Here is a 20380-nt window from a genome sequence, read left to right as displayed (position 1 = left end):
GGCTTTAGGAAGTTTTAAAATCCTCATTTTTTTCTTTATAACCCTAGCTGGTATTGATATCAACACATATTTTTAATTTTTTAAAAGTATTTGTTTATTTTTGAGAGAGAGCGTGGGGGAGGGGCAGAGGGAGAAGGAGACCCAGAACCTGAGGCAGGCTCCTGGCACTGAGCTGTCAGCACAGAGCCTGAGACGGGGCTCAAACTTGTGAACTGCAAGATCATGACCTGAGCCAAAGTCAGATGCTTAACCATCTGAGCCACCCAGGCGCCCCTATATCAACAGAGACTAATCTGAGTTTTCACAGTATCATTAAAGTTCACTTATTTCATGTGTGAGAAATCCAGAAGTTACCAAACTGCTATATATCTGAAAGACATGAGAGTAGCTATTGCATTAATCAAGCATTTAAATGTATATTTATTTACTCCTCAGAACATTTCTGTTATAAAGGTGCCATTATTTTTCAGATTTACAGAGAATCAAACTAAAAGCCAGGGATATCAATTAAGCAGTTGCCCCGCAAGACTTAACTTCAGATATGTGTGAATTCAAAAAAATCATGTGTTTAACCATATTACTTTATTGCCATTATTCTGATTTCATATATGATTGGACACTTTGGCTGTTTTATACATAAAGCATAGAGTATATACTCTTTTGTGTTCCCATTCTGTTTTGTTCTGTATAGTTATGGTTAACTCATTCTCATGGCTTTATCGTTTTCAATTGTGTCTATATTCCTTAATTTATTTATCCACTCTAGTTCTGATTGACATTGGGTAGTTCCCAGTTCAGGGCTTGTGTATATCCTCATAATGGAATTTTTGAAAGAAAATATATGTATACTTCAATTAATTAACAGATAATATTTTAAAAAGTTAGACAAAGTGTTTGCTTCAGTTTCCACTGCTCCCTGTAATATACTTACTCACCAACGTTTATACTGTCCATCTTCTCTACTGTACACATTCTTATGGGCTGGTAGGAGTCATGAGTTGTGGTCTGAATTTGCATTTTTCTGATAACTCATGTACTTTTACCTTCTTTTCCCATACTTACTAGGAATTTGGGTATCCTTTCTTGTAAATGGTCTGTTCTTAGTCATTTGGTGCTGTTTTATTGGGTAGTCTAGTTTTTTTCTTATTGGTTTCTAGGAGTTCTTCATGTATATGTAGATTCCTGGAAATAAGCCATTTGCTGGGAATATGTATTGAGAATATATTCTTGTTATGTGGCTTGCTTTTTCATAATCTTTATGGGTCTTTTGAGGAACAGAGTTTATGTATCCTAACTTAGTCCTATGTATTAAATTTTTTCCTTATGTGGCTAACTTTATCTATACCCTATTTAAGAAATTTTTGTCCACCAAAAGAACTTGATGATATTCCCCTAAATTTTTATCTTAAAAAGATTCTTCTCTTGCTTTTAATATGTGTATCTAAAGTCTGTCTGGGTTCACGTTTGGTGTATTTTTTTTAAGGAATATTTATTTATTTATTTATTTATTTATTTATTTATTATATAATTTATTGTCAAATTGGCTAACATACAGTGTGTAAAGTATGCTCTTGGTTTTTGGGGCAGATTCCTGTGGTTCAAGGCACAGACCCAAATTAATTTTATTCTGTATGAATATCCAATAGATACATATTACAATTTATTAAAAATGCCATCTTTCCTTAGTTGATCAAGTTTGCAACATAACAAACTTCTCTGTAGTCTATCCAAGAAAATCAATTTTAATTTTTTGTCCTGGAGCTCACTTATCACAGCCCAGATAATCAAGACTTATTGTACAGCAGTTATACTTACAGCTAGACACAAAAATGAGGTAAAAAGATAAGGTCAGGATAAATGATTTACACACACGTTGCATCTCAAAGGTAAAAGCAGTAATTCCTATGTATAAAATTCATAAAATATTTTTAGTATATTTAAATAAAAGATACTATTATAAAATAATACATTGTCTTGATCTTTATCATTGCTCAAATTTTATTGTCTTGCTTAACAGTAAAAATTACAATTGAAAGTACTAATTTTCCAAACAATAAATCATGTCCATGAAAATTGTATGGTACCAAGGGGCATAGATTCTTTTAATTCTTGAATATCTACTGAATACAAAATACTCTTGTCTCTCGTGTAGTGCATTTTGTCACTTTACAGATTTGGAAACCAAGCCCTAATTAAACTTGGTTAAATGATATTGCTAAAGTCAGAGAGTAATAGTTAAGAACATAAATTAAAAGTTAAAACATATAATTTGTATTAACATTTTAAATTTTTTAAAAAATTGAATGCACTGTGATGAACTGAACCTTGTATTAAGAGCATCTTTAAATAGTGCCTGAGATTCAGAATAGTGTTATCAGTCAAATATAGGAGGAGGAGGAGGAAAAAAAAAATCCATCCTTTCTCCATTCAAGGAATCAAATGATTGAATATGAGTTATCTTGGCTTTTTTTCCTTGAATTTCCATTTGAATTTTAGATTCTGCTTGACAATTAAAAAACAAAACAAAACTTGGTTTTTTATTTAGGATGGTATTCAAAATATAAAATAGCTTAAAGAGAACTAACATTTCAAAAATATTGACTCTCTAATCTGGGAACATGTATATATATCTTGGTTATTTTTATCTTCTTGTTTTCTTTCAAGACATTTTTTAGTTTTAAGATACAGGAATTACACATTTTTTCATTCAAACTTTCCCTGGATATTTCATATTTGTATGTAATTTAAAACTTTTGCAATCATTTAACTTTCATATTCATTTTTTTCTACAATAAAGAAATACAATTGACTTTTCTATGTCAAAGTCAATATATAACTATACTGAATTCACTATTCTTATAATTTGTATATTGTTTTTTGTATTTTAGGTAAGTGATAATATTATCAGTGAACAATAAATGAATTCTACCCTCTCAATATTTAGACTCCTTATTCTTTATATCTACATAATGTACTGGTTAAAATTTCTGGTACAATCTTTTGTTCTTGTAACTTTATATAGTAAAATCCAGCTCAATGATTTTTAATAAGTTTACTGAGTTGTAACCTAGATGAAATTGATAAATTCCCAGAAACATACAGCCTACCAACATTGAATGACAAAAGAATAGAAACCTTGAAGAGACCAATAACAAATAAGGAGATTGAATCAGTGATCATAAACCTCCCAATATAGAAGAGCCCAGAACCAGATGGTTTCACTGGTGAATTTTATCAAATATTTAAAGAAGAATTAGCACCAGTATTCTTAAAATCTTGCAAAAAATTAAGACAGAACACTTCCAAACTCACTTTAGAAGACAAATATTACCCCAGTATCAAAGCCAGCCAAAAGCACCATATGAAAAGAAAACTAAAAGCCAATATCTTTTGCACAGTGGAAGAAACAGTCAACAAAGCTAAAAGACAAACTGTGGAATAGGAGAAGATATTTACAAATGACACATATGATAAAGGGTTAGTATCCAAAATATGTAAGAACATATCAAACTCAACACCCAAAAAACAAGTAATCCAATTAAAAAATGGATAGTGGGTGGTGGAGAGGGGTGATGGGCATTGAGGAGGGCACTTGTTGGGAGGAGCACTGGATGTTTTATATAAGCAACAAACCACAGGAATCTACCCCAAAAAACAAGAGCATACTTTACACCCTGTATGTTAGCCAATTTGATAATAAGCTATATTTAAAAAAAAGGAAAGACAGTATTTACAAATAAGAAAAAAAAATGGACAGATGATATGAATAGACATTTCTCCAAAGAAGACATCAGATGGCCAACCCACACATGAAAAGATACTCAACATCACATATAATCAGGGAAATGCAAATCAAAACTACAATGAGATAGCATCTCACACCAGTCAGAATGGCTAAAATCAAAAACACAAGAAACAAAAAGTGTTGATGAGGATGTGGAGAAAAAGCAACCCTCTTGCACTGTTGGTGGGAATGCAACCTGGTGCAGCCACTGTAAAAAACAGTATGTGGTTTCCTTAAAAAGTTAAAAATAGAACTCCTCTATGACCCAGTAATAGCACTACTGGGTATCTACCCAAAAAATAGAAAAACAGTAATTCAAAGGGATACAGACACTCCTATGTTTAGAGCAGCATTATTTACAAAAGCCACATTATGGAAAGAGCCCAAGTGTCCACTGATAGATAAGTGGATAAAAAAGAGAACACACACACACACACACACACACACACACACACACACACACACAGAGGAATATTGCTCAGCCATAAAAAAAAAGAAATCTTGTCATTTGCAGTGACACGGATGGAGCTAGAGTATAATTCTAAGGAAATAAATTAGTTACAGAAAGACAAATACCACATTATTTCACTCATATGTGGAATTTAAGAAACGAAACAAATGAGCAAAGGGGAAAAAAGAGAGAGGGGGAGAGAGAGAGAGAGAGAGAGAGAGAGAGAGAGAGACCAAGAAAGAGAGTCTTAACTACAGAGAACAAACTGATGGTTAACAGAGGGGAGATAGGTAAAGAATTGGTGAAATAGGTGATGGGGATTAAGGAGGACACTTGTTGTGATGAACACTGGGTGATATACGGAACTGTTAAATCACTATATTGTACACCTGAAACTAATGTAATACTGTATATTAGCTATACTGGTATTAAAAAAATAAAGCCAATATCTTAATGAACATAAATGCAAAAGTCCTGAACAAAATACTAGCAGACCAAATTCAAAAGCACATTAAAGGTATCATACACCATGACCAAGTGGGATTTATCCCTGGGATGCAAAGATGGTTCACATATGCAAATCAATTAATGGAATATACCACATTAACAAAGTAAAGAAGAAAAAACACATATCATCTCAATAGTTGAAGAAAAAGGATTTGACAAAATTCAACACACTTTTATGATAAAAACTCTCAAAAAACTAGGCATACAAGGAATTTACTTTAACATGATAAAGTTTATATAGGATAAGCCCACAACCAATATTATATTTAATAGTGAAAAGCTGAAAGCTTTTCTTCTAAGATCAGTAACAAGACTGGGATGCCCACTCTTGCCACTTCTATTTAACATAGTACTGGAAGACCTAGTCAGAGGAATTAGAGGTGATATTTATAACTATAAAGGTTGTTAGTTAACTTAAAGGAGAACAAAGTGGGAGGTATTTCACTCCCTGATTTAAAAACTTACTGTAAAGCTTCAATCATCAAGAAAGTGTAGCACTGACATAATAATAGACATATAGAACAATGAAACAGAATTGAGGGCCCAGAAATAAACCTCATTAAGGAATAAGCCTTATTTTTGTGGTCAACTGGTTTTTGACACAGGTGTGAAGGCAATTCAATGGGGAAAGGATAATCTTTTCAACACATAGTGCTAGGCAACATGGATATCCCCATGCAAAACCCTCAACTTAGACCCTTACTTAATACCATACACAAAAAAAAAAACTTAACTCAAATTGGGTCACATACTGAAATATAAGAACTATAAGGGTTTTAGAAAAAAATAAGAGAAATTATGTGTTTCCTTGGGTTAGGCAAAGATTACTTAATGATTCATAAAAGAAAAAAAATTAGAAATTGGACTTCATCAAAGTTCAAAACTTCTGCTCCAAGAGACAAACCGTTAAGACAATGAAAACAAAGGGGTGCCTGGGTGGCTCAATCGGTTAAGCATCTGACTCTTGATTTCTGCTCAGGTCACGATCTCATGGTTAGTGAGTTCAAGCCCCACATCAGGCTCTGTGCTGACAGCGTGGAGTCTGCTTGAGATTTCCTCTCTCTGTATGACTGCCCTGCTCTTGCACGTGCTCTCTCTCTCTTTCTCTCGAAGAAAGGAAGGAAGGAAGGAAGGAAGGAAGGAAGGAAGGAAGGAACTGAAAAGAAAGATACAGATTAGGAGAAAATATTTGAAAATTATGTGTATGATGAGGGTCCAGTCTCCACTTAGAATAGATAGAAAACTTCATACACAAATATCCCATGCTGTAGTGCATGTGCTGTCAAGACAGGAAGAAGAACAGGAAGAAGAGCAGTGCAGACACAGTGAGAGGTAGCATTCAGAGAACAGGTTGTGAGTTAATAAAGAGTTCACATGGCTTTGATGCTGAACCGGGTACCAGACAGTTCTAGGCCACCTTCTCCTCTACCTCCTACTCAAACTCACCCTCCTCCTTGACCCTGGAAACCTGGTATTGCTGGTACTCAGACACCAGGTCATTCATGCTGCTCTTGGCCTAGGTGAGCTCCATCTCATCCATGCCTTCCCTCGTGTACCAGTGCAGGAAGGCCCTGCATTTGAACAAGGCCATGAACTGCCATGAGATGTGCACCTGAACACAGATGTGCTGTGAGATGTGCTCCTGGGTGGTGGTGGTGCTGCTACTGGAGGTGGTGGATATTTTTGGCTCCTGGGGCTGAATGTCACAGACAGATATTTTTACATCATTAGGATCCATTTTCATTCTTTTGCATGTGGATATCCAGTTTCTTGACACCATTTATTGAAGAGACTATCCTTTACTTATTGTGTATACACTTGGCTCCCTTGTCAAGGATTAGTTGATGGCATATGCATGGGTTTATGTCTGGGCTCTGTATTCTGTTCCATGTTCTACACGGTTTTATGCCAGTAACATATAGGTCTGTATTATAGTTTAAAGTCAGGAAGTGTGATGCCTCCCACGTTGTTCATTTTTCTCAAGATTGCTTTGGCTTTTGTGGCTCTCTTGCAGTTCCCTAAGAATGGAATGAATGGTGGCAGTGGAATATGTGCTTTAATGTAGTTTGGGGTTAGTGGTTTGGGAGTCTACAAAGGCTAGTACTACTCTATCTGGGCCTTTTTGTGATGTATGGAGAGACAGATTCCACTGCTGGATTCTTCAGAGGTCAAGGGTGTCCGTGGCCCCTCCACCTTCTCATGACCAGGCAGAGGGGAGGCTGATGTGTCACTGATTTTAGGGACACTTTCTTCTGGGACTCTTTTGTCCCTGAATAGGATCCATCTCAAGAGGGAGGCAAGAAATTGCACAATTAGTTCTGTTGGCTTCTTCTCTAACAGAAGCTTGGGGTTGTGTTCCCCTGGGTCTTTTTCTTGTTGGTAAATGTGAATCTTCCTGCTCATTATTCCAGTGCTTGTGAACAGGAATGAAAGGTGTTAAAGACCATTAGGCCATAAGAGAGGAGTATTCAGATAACAGCCCGGACCAGCAAGAATTGGCATCCATTGGAGGAAGGTGAGGAACCATCACTTGGCCTAGATATGTATGTGTATGTGAGGACTAGAGACAGAAAGAGAAAATGGGTGTTTACATTGCTTGTGTTTTTAGAGGCTAAGTGACTTGCACACTGACCTCTATGATGCTGCTAGCCACATGTGGTCATAAAGTTAAATTTAATTAAAATTAACTGAAATTACAATCTTAGTTCCTCAGTTTCAGTAGCTCTATTTCAAGTCTTCAGTCACATGGGGCTAGTGCTGCTATAGTGGACAATGTAGATACAGAGCATTTCTATCCTGGTAGAAAGTCCTAATGTATAGTGCTAATAGTAGACCATGGAGGGCTGGAAATCTTTTGCTAATGTGTGCATGTGTGCTTGTGTGTGTTTATGTGTGTGTGTGTGTGTGTGTGTGTGTGTGTGCGTGTTGCTTCTTTTTATGTTACTTGTATGTTGTGTTTGACTATGTGTGATTCATATTGTGTGTAGTGGGGATTTTGTGTGTGTGTGTGTGTGTGTGTGTGTGTGTGTGTGTGTGTGTGTGTGGTTTGTGAGTTCCCTGGATGACTGGATGTGGTGTTCATACGATTTTTTAAAAAATATAATTTACTGTCAAATTGGCTTACATATAACACCCAGTGCTCATCCCAACAAGTGCCCTCTTCAATGGCCATCACCCATTTTCCCCTCTCCCCACCACCCCCCACCATCCACCCTCAGTTTGTTTTCTGTATTTAAGAGTCTCTTGTGGTTTGCCTCCCTCCCTCTCAGTTTGTAACTATTTCTTCCCCTTCCCTTCCCCCATGGTCTTCTGTTAAGTTTCTCAAGATCCACATATATGGGTTAAAACATATGATATTTGTCCTTCTCTGAGTGACTTCTTTCACTCAGCATAATACCAACCCTCTTGCACTGTTGGTGGGAATGCAAACTGGTGCAGCCGCTCTGGAAAACAGTGTGGCAGTTCCTCAAAAAATAGAACTACCCTACGACCCAGCAATAGCATTACTAGGCATTTACTCAAAGGATACAGGAGTGCTGATGCATAAGGGGACATGTGCCACAATGTTTATAGCAGTGTTTTCAACAATAGCCAAATTATGGAAAGAGCCTAAATGTCCATCAAATGATGAATGGATAAAGAAAATGTGCTTTATATGTACAATGGAATACTACTTGGCAATGCGAAAGAATGAAATCCTGCCATTTGCAGCAACGTGGATGGACTTGGAAGGTATTATGCTGAGTGCATGATTTTTTTAAACAGCTTTATTGAGGTGTAACTGATACAAAAATCTGTATAAAGTTAATGTATACAATTTAATGAGTTTGGACCTATGCATATACATTTGAAGCTATCACCACAATCAAGGCAATAGACATGTCCATCACATCCCAAAATTTCCTTGTGCCTCCTCTTTTTTTGAAGTTAAAATAGCTTAAAATGAGATCTACTCTTTTCATGAATTTTGAAGTGCACAATAAAGTACTGTGGACTGCAGGCACTATGCTGTATAGCAGGCCTCTAGAACTAATTCATCTTGAATAACCAAAACTTTATATCAATAACAGCTCTACCTTTCTCCCCCTCCCCTTGGTAACTACTGTTTATTCCCTGTTTCTATGAGTTTGACCCTTTTAGATACCTCATAAAAGTGAAATCATGCAATATTTGTCCTTCTGTAACTGGCTTATTTCATTTAGTGTAATGTCCTCCAGGTTCATCCATGTTGTCACAGATAGAAGGATTTCCTTCGTATTTAAGGCAGAATAATATTCCATTTTATGTTTATACCACGTTTTCTCTACCCATTCTTCTCATTTGGGTTGTTTCTATAACTTAATTATTGTGAATAGGACTGCAGTAAACATGGAAGTGGAGATATATCTTTGAGATCCTGATTTCAGTCCTTTCTGGTACATACCCAGAAGTGAGATAGCAAGATCATGTGGCAATTCTATTTTTAATGTTTTAGGGAAACTCCATTCTGTTTTACATAGCAGCTGAGCATTTTACAGCCCCCAAACAACATAGAAGGGTTACTTCTGCATGTTTTTTAAAGTTGTGTGTGACAAAATGTTTCATCTTAAGGAGGAATGTAAGTTAGTATGAATCCATGCAAACTTCTACACTTTTGAACTAGAGATGAGTATAGGTCAGAGAGTGCCAAAGCATAGGACCTTGGGTTTGTTTCTGTGTTACTCTGTGTGTCTGTTTTTGTGTCTAACACACTCACATATGTGCAGGACATAGCAATATGTGTATGCACTCGACTTAGGGAAACAGCCCCAGAGTCTTGTCTCAGCCCTCTTGTCTTGTCTGCTCTTGTCTCCCCTTGTCTCAGCCCTAGACATAAACAGGAAGCTCTAAGCAAAGTCCTCTTTATGCTAAGTTGGTGGCAATTTGTCCATGTGGTTTGAAGACTACTGAACTTCTCCAGGGCCCCCAATTTTCTTCATTGACCTTCAGTAATTTCCAAATTTCCACTTTGGGGAACATGGTGTAGTTAATTCTGGAACCTTGTCTAGTTACTCAGATGACTATGAATTCTGATATAACTCCTCAGTCCAATACCATCTGTAATATCTTGATTCTCTGGCCACAGCATTGGGCAAATTCTCATGTCACTCACATTGCTTGTGTGCTTAGAACTTAGCCATTTTGGGGACACCTGGGTGGCTCAGTTGGTTAAGCATCCAACTTTGGCTCAGGTCGTGATCATCAAGCTATGCATTGGGCTCTCTACTGTCAGCACAGAGCCCACTTCATATCCTGTGTCCTCCTCTCTCTTTACCCCTCCCTGCTGGTTCTCTCTCTCTCAAAATAAATAAATAAACTTAAAAAGAAAAGAACTCAGCCATTTTGAAGTACTGGAGATAAAAGGGGAGAGAGATGATGGCAGACATGAAGAAGTTATTTATTGGAAAATTTATTTAAAATGCAGTGAGTCAATTGCTGCGGATGAAGTAATCTTCAGGGGCCATGGTCTGGGCCTTCACTGTTTCCCTGAATGTGTGAGAGAGACCACAGAAGTAAACACATTTTCAGTAAGCTATTTGATTTTGCTTGATGGCCTATTCATACCTCCGTTATCTTTAATTCCTGACCTGTGATCTTGGTCACTCATCCTGCCAAAACAGTGAGTTTATTTATTTTTTGGTCACCATTCATTCATTCATTCATAAAAGATTTTATTTTTAAGTAATCTCTACACCTAACGTGGGGTTTGAACTCACGACCTCGAGATCAAGAGTCTCATGCTCTCTACCAACTGAGCCAGCAAGACACCCCTGACTATTATCTTTAGTCAATAATTTATCAACTCTTCCTGATATATTTTCCAACTTAAAGGTTGTTTTTTTTTTATTTTGGTGAAATGTGCGTAACATAAAATTTACCATGTAAGTAATTTTTTAAGTGTGCAGTTCTGTGGCATTATGTACATTTACAACATCACCACCATCTACTTCCAGAACTTTTTTATCTTCTCAAAATGAAACTGTATACACTGAACAATTTCTCATTTCTCTTCTCCCTAACTGCTGACCACCACCATTCTACTTTTTGTCTCTATGAATTTAACTATTCTAGGATCTCATGTAAGTGGAATCATACAGTATTTATACTTTGGTGACTGACTTATTTTAGTCAGCATAATGTCAAGGTTCATCCAGGTTGTAGCAGGAGTCAGGATTTCCTTCCTTCCATTCCATTGTATGTATATACCACATTGTGTTTATCCGTTCATTTGTCAGTGGACACAGGTTGTTTCCATCTTTGGCTGTCATGAATAATGCTGTTTTGAGAAAGAATGAAATCATGCCATTTGCAGCAATGTGGATGAAACTGGAAGGTATTATGCTGAGTGAAATAAGTCAGTCAGAGAAGGACAGATGTCATTTGTTTTCACTCATATGTGGATCTTGAGAAACTTAACAGAAGGCCATGGGGGGAGGGAAGGGGAAAAAATAGTTACAAACAGAGAGGGAGGGAGGCCAAAAAACCACAAGAGGCTCTTAAATACAGAGAACAAATTGAGGGGGGATGGGGGGATGGGGGAGAGGGGAAAATGGGTGATGGGCATTGAGGAGGGCACTTATTGGGATGAGCACTGGGTGTTGTATGTAAGCCAATTTGAGAATAAATTATATTCATAAAAAATGAATAATGCTGCTTTGAACATGGGTGTACAAATATTTAAGAACCTTATTTCAATTGTTTTGGATATATACCCAAAAGTGGAACTTCTGGATTTATGATAATTCTGTGCTTAATTTTTTAAGGAACTGCCATAGTGTTTTTCATAATAACTGCACCATTTTACGTGTACCAGCAATACACAAGTGTTCCCATTTCTCCACATCCTCATCAACACTAATTTCCTTCCTTCCTTGCTTGCTTGCTTGCTTGCTTGCTTCCTTCCTTCCTTCCTTCCTCCCTGCCTCCGTTTTTCTTTTTTCTTTTCTTTTCTTTTCTTTTCTTTTCTTTTCTTTTCTTTTCTTTTCTTTCTTTCCCTTCCCTTCCCTTCCCTTTCTTTTTGATGATAGTCATTCTAATGGTGTGAAGTGAGTCTGTGTATTGAGGGCTTATTTTGTACATGGCATGTTTCTTTAATCTTCTCAATGCTTAAGTGGCAAGCATGTGTATGTGTGTATGTGACAGACAGAGAGACAAAGATAGAGACAGAGACAGAGAGACAGAGAGGGCAAGCAACAATCAGGATAAGCAAGAACCAGATACAAGCTCATAAGCAGTCTGGCTGCAGAGCTATGCTCTTCATCAGTGCTGTGAGGCTGCTTACTTGAATGTGGGCTCCCCAGAGGAAGGGATTTATTCATTACTTTCTTCCTAGTGCCTATCACAGTGTCTCCACATGTGTAAAAAACAAAATCAAAAAAGAATGAGTTGTTCCTGATTTTGACTGAAGAGTTTGGTGTCACGTACTTTCTCCAAGTGACTGTCAGGGTTCACACAAATCTCATTGCATCCCTCTCACGAGACTGGACGAGGCATCCATATGTGAATTGCAAGGCAATATTTGCCTGAATGCTGACAGTCACTTGGAGAAAATATATGACTATACGGTAATTTCTATGCATAGTATTTCTAAGCACCTGTCATTTCCCATTTCTCTTTATTCCTAGAGGAGAGAAAGCAGCATGAGGGGGGAGAACCAGAGCAGCGTGTCTGAGTTCCTCCTCCTGGGGCTCCCCATCTGGCCAGAGCAGCAGGCCGTGTTCTTTGCCCTGTTCCTGGGCATGTACCTGATCACGGTGCTGGGGAACCTGCTCATCATCCTGCTCATCAGGCTGGACTCCCGCCTCCACACCCCCATGTACTTCTTCCTCAGCCACTTGGCCTTCACTGATGTCTCTTTCTCTTCTGTCACTGTCCCAAAGATGCTGATGAACATGCAGACTGAGCACCTGTCAATCTCCTATCCAGGATGTATTTCACAGATGTATTTTTATATACTTTTCGGTTGTGTTGATAATCTCCTTCTCGCAGTGATGGCATATGACAGGTATGTAGCCATCTGTCATCCTCTATACTACATCACCATCATGAAGGAGGATCTGTGTGTGCTGCTGGTGGCTGGCTCCTGGATTCTCTCCTGTGGCAGTGCCCTCTTACACACCCTCCTCCTGACCCAGGTGTCCTTCTGTGCTGACAACATCATCCCCCACTTTTTCTGTAGCCTCCCCATCCTACTCAGGCTGTCCTGTTCAAACACCTCTCTTAATGAGCTGGTCATATTTACTGCAGGGGCTGCAGTTGTCATTTTCCCGTTGACTGGCATCCTGGTCTCTTATGGACGCATTGGGGCTTCTATTCTGAAGGTGCCCCCTACCAAAGGTATCCGCAAAGCCTTGTCCACCTGTGGCTCCCACCTCTCTGTAGTGTCTCTATTCTATGGAACAATTATGGCACTGTACTTTTCTTCCTCATCGAGCAACTCCAATGACAACGACATGATTGCCTCACTGATGTATACAGTGGTCACCCCCATGTTGAACCCCTTCATCTACAGCCTGAGGAACAGAGACATGAAATTGGCTCTGGAGATTCTTTTCAGAAACAACATTGTTTTCACCAAGTGAGAATCACCTAATTGTATTACTTTACCCACTGACCTTGTTAGAGATGACTTCTTGCAAAATTGTTTGTTGACTATCCATGTCTCTTGCATTTTCCCAACTACTCTTTAAATGGACAGTTACGTTGTAGGACCTGACCCCTTTCACTTTGGTCATACCTAGCTTTTAATTATAACCCACAGTTTCTATTTGTTGAAGTAAATGAGATATAAACAAGCTCCTTATTTCTTGTTTCTTGTCTACAAATATTCAGTCAAGTTTCTAATGTTTAGTTTTAGAAAGTCCAGAATGCTTACCTTCTAAATGCAGTAGCTAGATAATAAAGTGATTTCGATGGTTTGTTAAAACTGAAATGAACTTTAATTTGATTGTGCCTGTGACAAGAAGTTAATAGGGGAGCACAGAGGAGTCAATTCAATTACCAAATTTCTCCATGCTAGGAAGATTATGATTTTCTGCTCTAAGTTGGATTTTTGTGGTGAGAACAGCCTCTATCTGCCTGATTAATTTTAATCTGGGAAAATAAGTGTTGTCTTATTCCCAAACAGAGAGCTTCTACTTCTGAGAAGGAAAAGATAAATGTGTGAATTCATAACTATTTAATATTTACCATGACTACTATATGCTAGGCAATTTTCCAAGCTCTGGGTGTGCAAGTTAAAAAACAGAAAGACCTCCAAATCGATTGCCATGCAGAATTTACATTCCAGCATTCCTGACCCCACTCATCATGCTCCTTTTTTTTTTTCCATAGCAGTTTTCAACCTTCTAACATACCATGAGCTTTACTTATTTCCTTTATTGTCGTTGTTTCTTTACTAGAATGTAAGCTCTGTGGGAGATGAGTTTTTGTGTCTGAATTAAACGCATAAATTTTAAGTTTTGTTTGTAGGTAAAAACTGCTGTAAGTAAAGGAAACATTAAAGCGGGGAACAATATGATTTAACTTATAAGTGGAATCTAAAAACAAAAAAGAAATGAATAAACTAACAAAACCCAGAATCAGACCTATAAACACAGAGAACAAACTGATGGTTGCTAGAGGGAAGGGGGGTCAGTAGTGGGCAAAATGGGTGAAGGGGAGTGGGAGAAACAGCCCTCCAGATATGGAATGAATAAGTCATGGGAATAAAAGGCAGAGCATAAGGAATATAGTCAATGGCATTGTAATAACAATGTATCAGGACAGATGGTAGCTATATTTATAGTAAACATAACATAATGTGTAAACTTGTTGAATCATCATGTTGTACAACTGAAATTAATGTAATATTGTATTCAACTATACTCATAAAAAAAAAAAGAAGGGGGAAATGAGAGTTCTGGTGGGGGGTGGTGTTTTATAATTTAATGGTCACTGGAAAGGTAACATTTAAACTAAGACATTAGTGAGGACAGGTAAGTGAGCCATGGGGATTTCTGAGGAAAAAGCATCCCAAGCATGAAGATCAGCAACTAAGAAATACCCTGGGGTAAGATGGTATCAGGCCTATTCCAGGAACGTTAAATGGGCCTCTGTAGCTATACCGGGATGAGTGGGGGGTGGGTGGTAGACGATATGTTAAAGATATCAAGGAACCACATTTGTAAGGCACCTCAGGTCATAGTAAGCGTATTAGTCAAAATTCTCCAGAAAAATAGAACCAAGAGGGTTTGTGCATGTTTGTGGGAGAGAGGTGCATGGGGGGAGATTTTCAGGAATTAGCTCATGTGATTATGGAGGCTGGTAAGTCCCAAATCAGCAGGGTGACAGGCTGGAAATCCAGAGAAATGTTTCAGTTTGAACCCAAAGGCAGTTTTCTGGCAAAATTGCTTCTTCTTTGGGGGAAGGCAGTCTTATGCCCTATAGATTGGATAAGGCCCATCTGCAGTATGGAGGGCAATCTACTCAAAACCTGCTGATGATTGAGAGGGAGGCAAACCAAAAGAGACTCTTAAAAATTCAGAGAACAATTGATGGTTGCTGGAGGAGGGGGGGGGGATGGGCTAAATGGGTGACTGAAGGCATTAATGCCATGTAAATGGCATTAACGAGGGCAATTGTTGGGATAAACACTGGGTGTTATATGTAATTAATGAATCACTAAATCCTACTCCTGAAACCAGTACTACACTATATGTTAACTAACTTGAATTTAAATTTTAACAAATGTTCATCTCTCTTAAAAATGCCCTCATAGAAACATCTAGAATAGTGTTTGTCTAAATACCTGGTTACTGTAGCCTAGCCAAGGTGACACATAAAATTAAGCATCATAGTAGAGTTTCATCTTTAGTGTGAGTGATTTGGGAATCCACTGGATGCTATTCGATAGAGGAATGGCAAGATCCTTTTAACATAGGTATACATCTATGAAACTATCAAAGATAAACCATCAAGATAATGAAGTTTCCTCAGGCTTACCCTCCTGCCCCTCTTTGTTTCTCCCATCTGTCCCCCAGGGAACTACTGATCTTTTTTTTTTTTTTCCACATTGATTATTTCTATCTTCAAGAAGTTTATCTAAATGGAATCAGCCAGTATGTATTTTTTTTTTTTTTTTTTTTGCTGCTGTCCTCTTTCACTCAGCATAAGCATTTTGAGATTCATCCATGTACAAATTTTTATCAATAGTTCATTCTTTTTATTGCTAAGTAGTATTCCATTATAAGGATATCCCACAACCCTTCTGTCCATTTACCTGTAGATGGATGTTTGGACTGGTTCCAGTTTTTGGCTATTAAATAAAACTGTTATGAACATTCTTGTATAAGTCTTTGTATGGACATCTACATTTTCTTTTTCCTTTGGGCAAAGACCTAGCAATATGCTAGCTATATATTTAACTTTTAAAGAACTTGTAAACTGTTTTTCAAAGGGTAGCACCATTTTACACTGCCACCAGCCGTGTATGAGAGTTACAGTTGCTTCATATCTTCAACGACATTGGATAGCAGTTTTAGACATTCTGATAGGTGTGTAGTGCTATCTCATTGCAGTTTAATTTGTATTTTCCTTATTAATTGTAATAGGTCAACTTATAAGATATCAGAAAGCTTATTGTATATAAGTTCGGCTTAAACTCACCTTTCATGAATTGTTGAGATAAAAGGCTTATGTAGTTCCCTATTAGGGTTATCAGTAATTACTAACCGCCTTATCTCACTTCTGTGACCTCGCCTGCTTACTAAATAGATAACTTAGGATGCAAAACGCTCCCCCACCCCCTCTACCAAGATCTGGCCTAGGCAAGACCAACATGTAAAAAGTCACGTACTCAAAGCCCTACAGCATCTCAGTTGTCTAACTATGATTGGTCATTTTAAACCCTCTTAGGATAAAGACCTTTAAAATTTATAGGTTCCCGCCAAAACTAACGTCTGTGTGTCACAATATAATTGGCTACCATGAAATGCTGTAAATTGTAATTGGTTAACCAAATAATGATGTATTCTGACTTGCTAAAATCAATATAAGCCCACTGCTGCCTTTGTTCAGGGCCATCCTCTGCACTTTTTTCCTTAAGATTAGGAGATCAGGTTTGGCCTGGCCGTGAATAAAATCTTGCCTTGCTTCTATTCAGCGTCTGTTGTTGTTGTTGTTGTTGTTGTTGTTGTTGTTGTTTTGATAGCACCCTGTTTCATTAATAATGATGTCAAGTACATTTCATGTGTTCATTTGCCATCCACAAGTCTCCTTTGGTTAAGAGTCGGTCAAATAGTTTGCCCATTTTTAAAGCTTAAAAAAAAAAATAGTTACAAACAGAGAGGGCAGGAGGCAAACCATAAGAGACTCTTAAATACAGAGAACTGAGGGTTGATGGGAGGCAAACCATAAGAGACTCCTAAATGCAGAGAACAAATTGAGGGTTGATGGGAGGGTGGGGGAAAGGGGAAAATGGGTGATGGGCCTTGAGGGGGGCACTTGCTGGGATGAGCATTGGGTGTTGTATGTAAGTGATGAACCATGGGAATCTACCCCAAAAACCATGAGCACACTTTACACACTGTATGTTAGCCAATTTGACAATAAATTATATTTTAAAAAATAAAAATAAATTCCAGTTTAATTCTAATATTAGTTTCAGGTGTACAATATAGTGATTCAAAACTTCTATACAACACCTGGTGTTCATTACAACAAGTGCACTCATTAATTTCCATCCCATATTTAACCCATCTCCCCACTCACCTCTCCTCTTGTAACCATCAGATTGTTTTTTATAATTAAAAATCTGTTTCTTGCTTTGACTTGCTCTCACTTTTTCCTTTGCTTTTTTGTTTTGTTTCTTAAATTCTACATATGAGTGAAATCATATGGTATTTGTCTTTCTCTGTCTGACTTATTTCATTTAGCATTATACTCTATAGCTCCATCCATGTCACTGCAAATGGCAAGATTTCCTTCTTTTTTATGGCTCAATAATATTCCATTGATAGAGCAATCTGGCTGTAGATCCATACCTTAAGTCTGTATTCTGTCAGTCATGCTCTGGAGGGTCAGTATCCTGGGGGAAGATGCCCTGTGTGTCCTACTTACTCTTGTATCTCCAATTAGTAGCACAGTGCTAGGAACATGGTAGGTTAAAAATAAAGAATAATTTTGCTCTGGTTTTCACTGAAAGGAATCATGTTGGGCATTGACGGTGTCTCATGCTTTGGCAACACTAGGGAATGATAGAAATCCATGCATTTATTTTTTTTTTCCAGGAGAAAATAAGAAATGATAATGGTGGCCATTATCAACTTCCAAAGTCTCTGACATTTCCCTATCCCCTTACTCCCAGTAGACAGAAAAGCAGCATATAGAGGGAGAACAAGAGCATCATGTTCTTCCTCCTGGGCTCCCCAATAAGGCTGGAGCAACAGGATGTGTTCTTCACCCTGTTCCTGGGCTTGTGCTAGGGATCCTGCTTATCATCCTGCTCATCAGGCTGGACTCTCACCTCTACATTCTCATGTACTTCTTCCTCAGCCACTTGGCCCTCACGGATGTCTCCTTTTCATCTGACACCATCCCTGAAATGTTGATAAATATGCATACTTGAGATCAACCCATCCTTTATTCAGGGTGGGTAACACAGATGTATTTCTTTTCATATTTTTTTGGTTGTATTGGTAATCTCCCTGGAGTGATGGCATATGACAGGTATGTGGCCATCTGCCATCTATACTACACCACCATCATATGAGAAAACCTGTATGTCTCATTAGTGATTGTGTCCTGGTTACTCTAATGTAGCAGTGCATTATCCCACAATATCACTATCCCTCATTTCTTTCATGATCTTGCTGCTCTGCTCAAGTTGTCCTGCTCTGACACCTCCATCAATGAGTTGGTCATCTTCACTTCCCAGTGGGGGTTGCTGGAAATCATCATACCACTGACTGGCATCCTGGTCTGTTATGTCTGCATTGGAGTCTTCATCCTAAGGGTTCCCTCAGGTTTACCAAGGGGATCTGTAAAGCCTTGTGCACTTGTGGCTCCCACCTCTCTGTGGTATTTCTATTTTGCAGGACAATTATGGCTCTGTGCATGTTTCCTATGATCAAACAACTCCATTGAGAAAGACATAATTGCTTCAGTGATGTACACAGTGGTCACCCCAATGCTGAACCCCTTCATCTACAGCCTGAGGAACAGGGACATGAAAGGGACTCTGGGGGGACTTTTTAAGAGGGAGATCTTTTTCTCCAAGTGACAATCACCTTACCTCAGTTCTTAGTTCACCAAATGGCACTGTCAGAGATTCTTCCTTGGAATACTGTGCAGAGGACCATCCTTGTTGCTGGCACCCTCTCCACTTCCCTTTTTCCAGGTTACGGGCTTTTACAGTTCTTCCTGTTTGTTCTCCCTAAACCCAATGAGTTAATTTAACCTCCAGGCCAGACACATCAAGTGATATTTGCTGTAACCATCTGCATTCTGTGAACCAAACTTCTGTTTACTTTATTTTATACCTCTTTAGGTTTTCTTAAGCTCAGGCATTTGGCACATACAGAAACACCCTTATCTCAATTGTCTTCAAAGCACCAAACTTTTTTAAATCAGGAGAGGGAATCATCCTTAACAATTGCCTCTTATTCATGAATAGACCAAAAAAAAAAAAAAAAAAAAAAATCCTTGCTTTCCTCTTTAAGGAAAAAGGCATTTGATTGCAAATTTATTTGCTATTTGGATCTGTTAGGCATTTGTATTAGCTGTATCTTCTCATTCTTTACAATTCTGATGCCTATGTTGAAGAATTTTGGAGATGTCAAATGTGATGTAGTTTGGAAACATCAAGACTTTATGTGGACCTCATATGAAAATGTACCAACATTTGTGAACCTTAATGGTGTAGATAATTAGAACACCTTTAAAATGGCTGTATAAAATTAATGATAATCCATATTTTAGCAATCTGCTCGTTAGTTTCGCTTTCAATTCTTAAAACATTTTTTTCTAGAGTTATAAAATTTAAATTTAACTCCAAGTATTAAGATAAGGACATTCAGAATGCTGGCTTACCAAGTAGAGTAGCTGACTAACTAAATGCTTCATATGTTTTCCCCAAATCTAAATACAATACAAAACTTTTGGCAGGTGATTCTAATGTGCAGTGGAGGTTGAGAACACTTGGATTAAGTGAGTTGGAGCAAGCATGTAACTGAATCAAGAAGTCCACTGGAATAAACTGGGCTTTAAGGCATAGTGGCTTTTCATTGGCTGAATTATGACAGTCTCTCATTGGCTGGGCTGTTGCTAGGGTAGGAGAGCAACTTTCTTCTCCTGGTGGGCCTAGTAAAGTGGTGTATCTACTTGTAAGACTTGCAAGGAGCTCTCTATTCCTATTGGGGTCTGCAATTGATGACCAGGGGTAGGACGTGACAGCTCCCCCTTCTAGCCTCTAGATTTCATTTTAAATGAAATTTCCTTTTACCAATTTTCACTGAACCAACTCTGCTAACACCTAGATTTTGGATTTTTAGCATCTACAAATGTGAGAATAAATTTCTGTTGTTTTTTTAAAAAGATGCATATCCTGAAAATAAACATCTACACCAAATGCTGGGAATGTT

At 37.9% G+C, this 20380-nt stretch overlaps 1 protein-coding gene, 1 non-coding gene and 1 pseudogene across 2 annotated transcripts; 2 read left to right on the top strand and 1 right to left on the bottom strand.

Moving 5' to 3' along the window:
- Nucleotides 1-10452: 10452 nt before the first annotated feature.
- TRNAK-CUU (transfer RNA lysine (anticodon CUU)) lies at nt 10453-10527 on the bottom strand. The gene has a single exon. It is a non-coding gene; the product is annotated as a tRNA-Lys (tRNA).
- Nucleotides 10528-12397: 1870 nt separating this feature from the next.
- LOC125150638 (olfactory receptor 1J4-like) lies at nt 12398-13342 on the top strand. Its single transcript, XM_047830771.1, has one exon. It carries the CDS (start codon nt 12401-12403, stop codon nt 13340-13342), a length of 942 nt encoding a protein of 313 aa, XP_047686727.1. The 5' UTR covers nt 12398-12400.
- A 1347-nt stretch (nt 13343-14689) lies between these two features.
- Nucleotides 14690-19020, top strand: LOC125150480 (olfactory receptor 1J4-like; annotated as a pseudogene).
- The last annotated feature ends 1360 nt before the right edge of the window (nt 19021-20380 follow it).

Source organism: Prionailurus viverrinus, chromosome D4, assembly GCF_022837055.1.
Source record: "Prionailurus viverrinus isolate Anna chromosome D4, UM_Priviv_1.0, whole genome shotgun sequence".
Taxonomy (NCBI): domain Eukaryota; kingdom Metazoa; phylum Chordata; class Mammalia; order Carnivora; family Felidae; genus Prionailurus; species Prionailurus viverrinus.
Note: the sequence above shows the minus strand (reverse complement) of the source record. Positions and strands in the feature narration are given on the sequence as shown.

What these genes read in the sequence shown, in the direction of transcription:
- LOC125150638 (XM_047830771.1), top strand. Translation starts at nt 12,401, where the DNA reads ATGAGGGGGGAGAACCAGAGCAGCGTGTCTGAGTTCCTCCTCCTGGGG.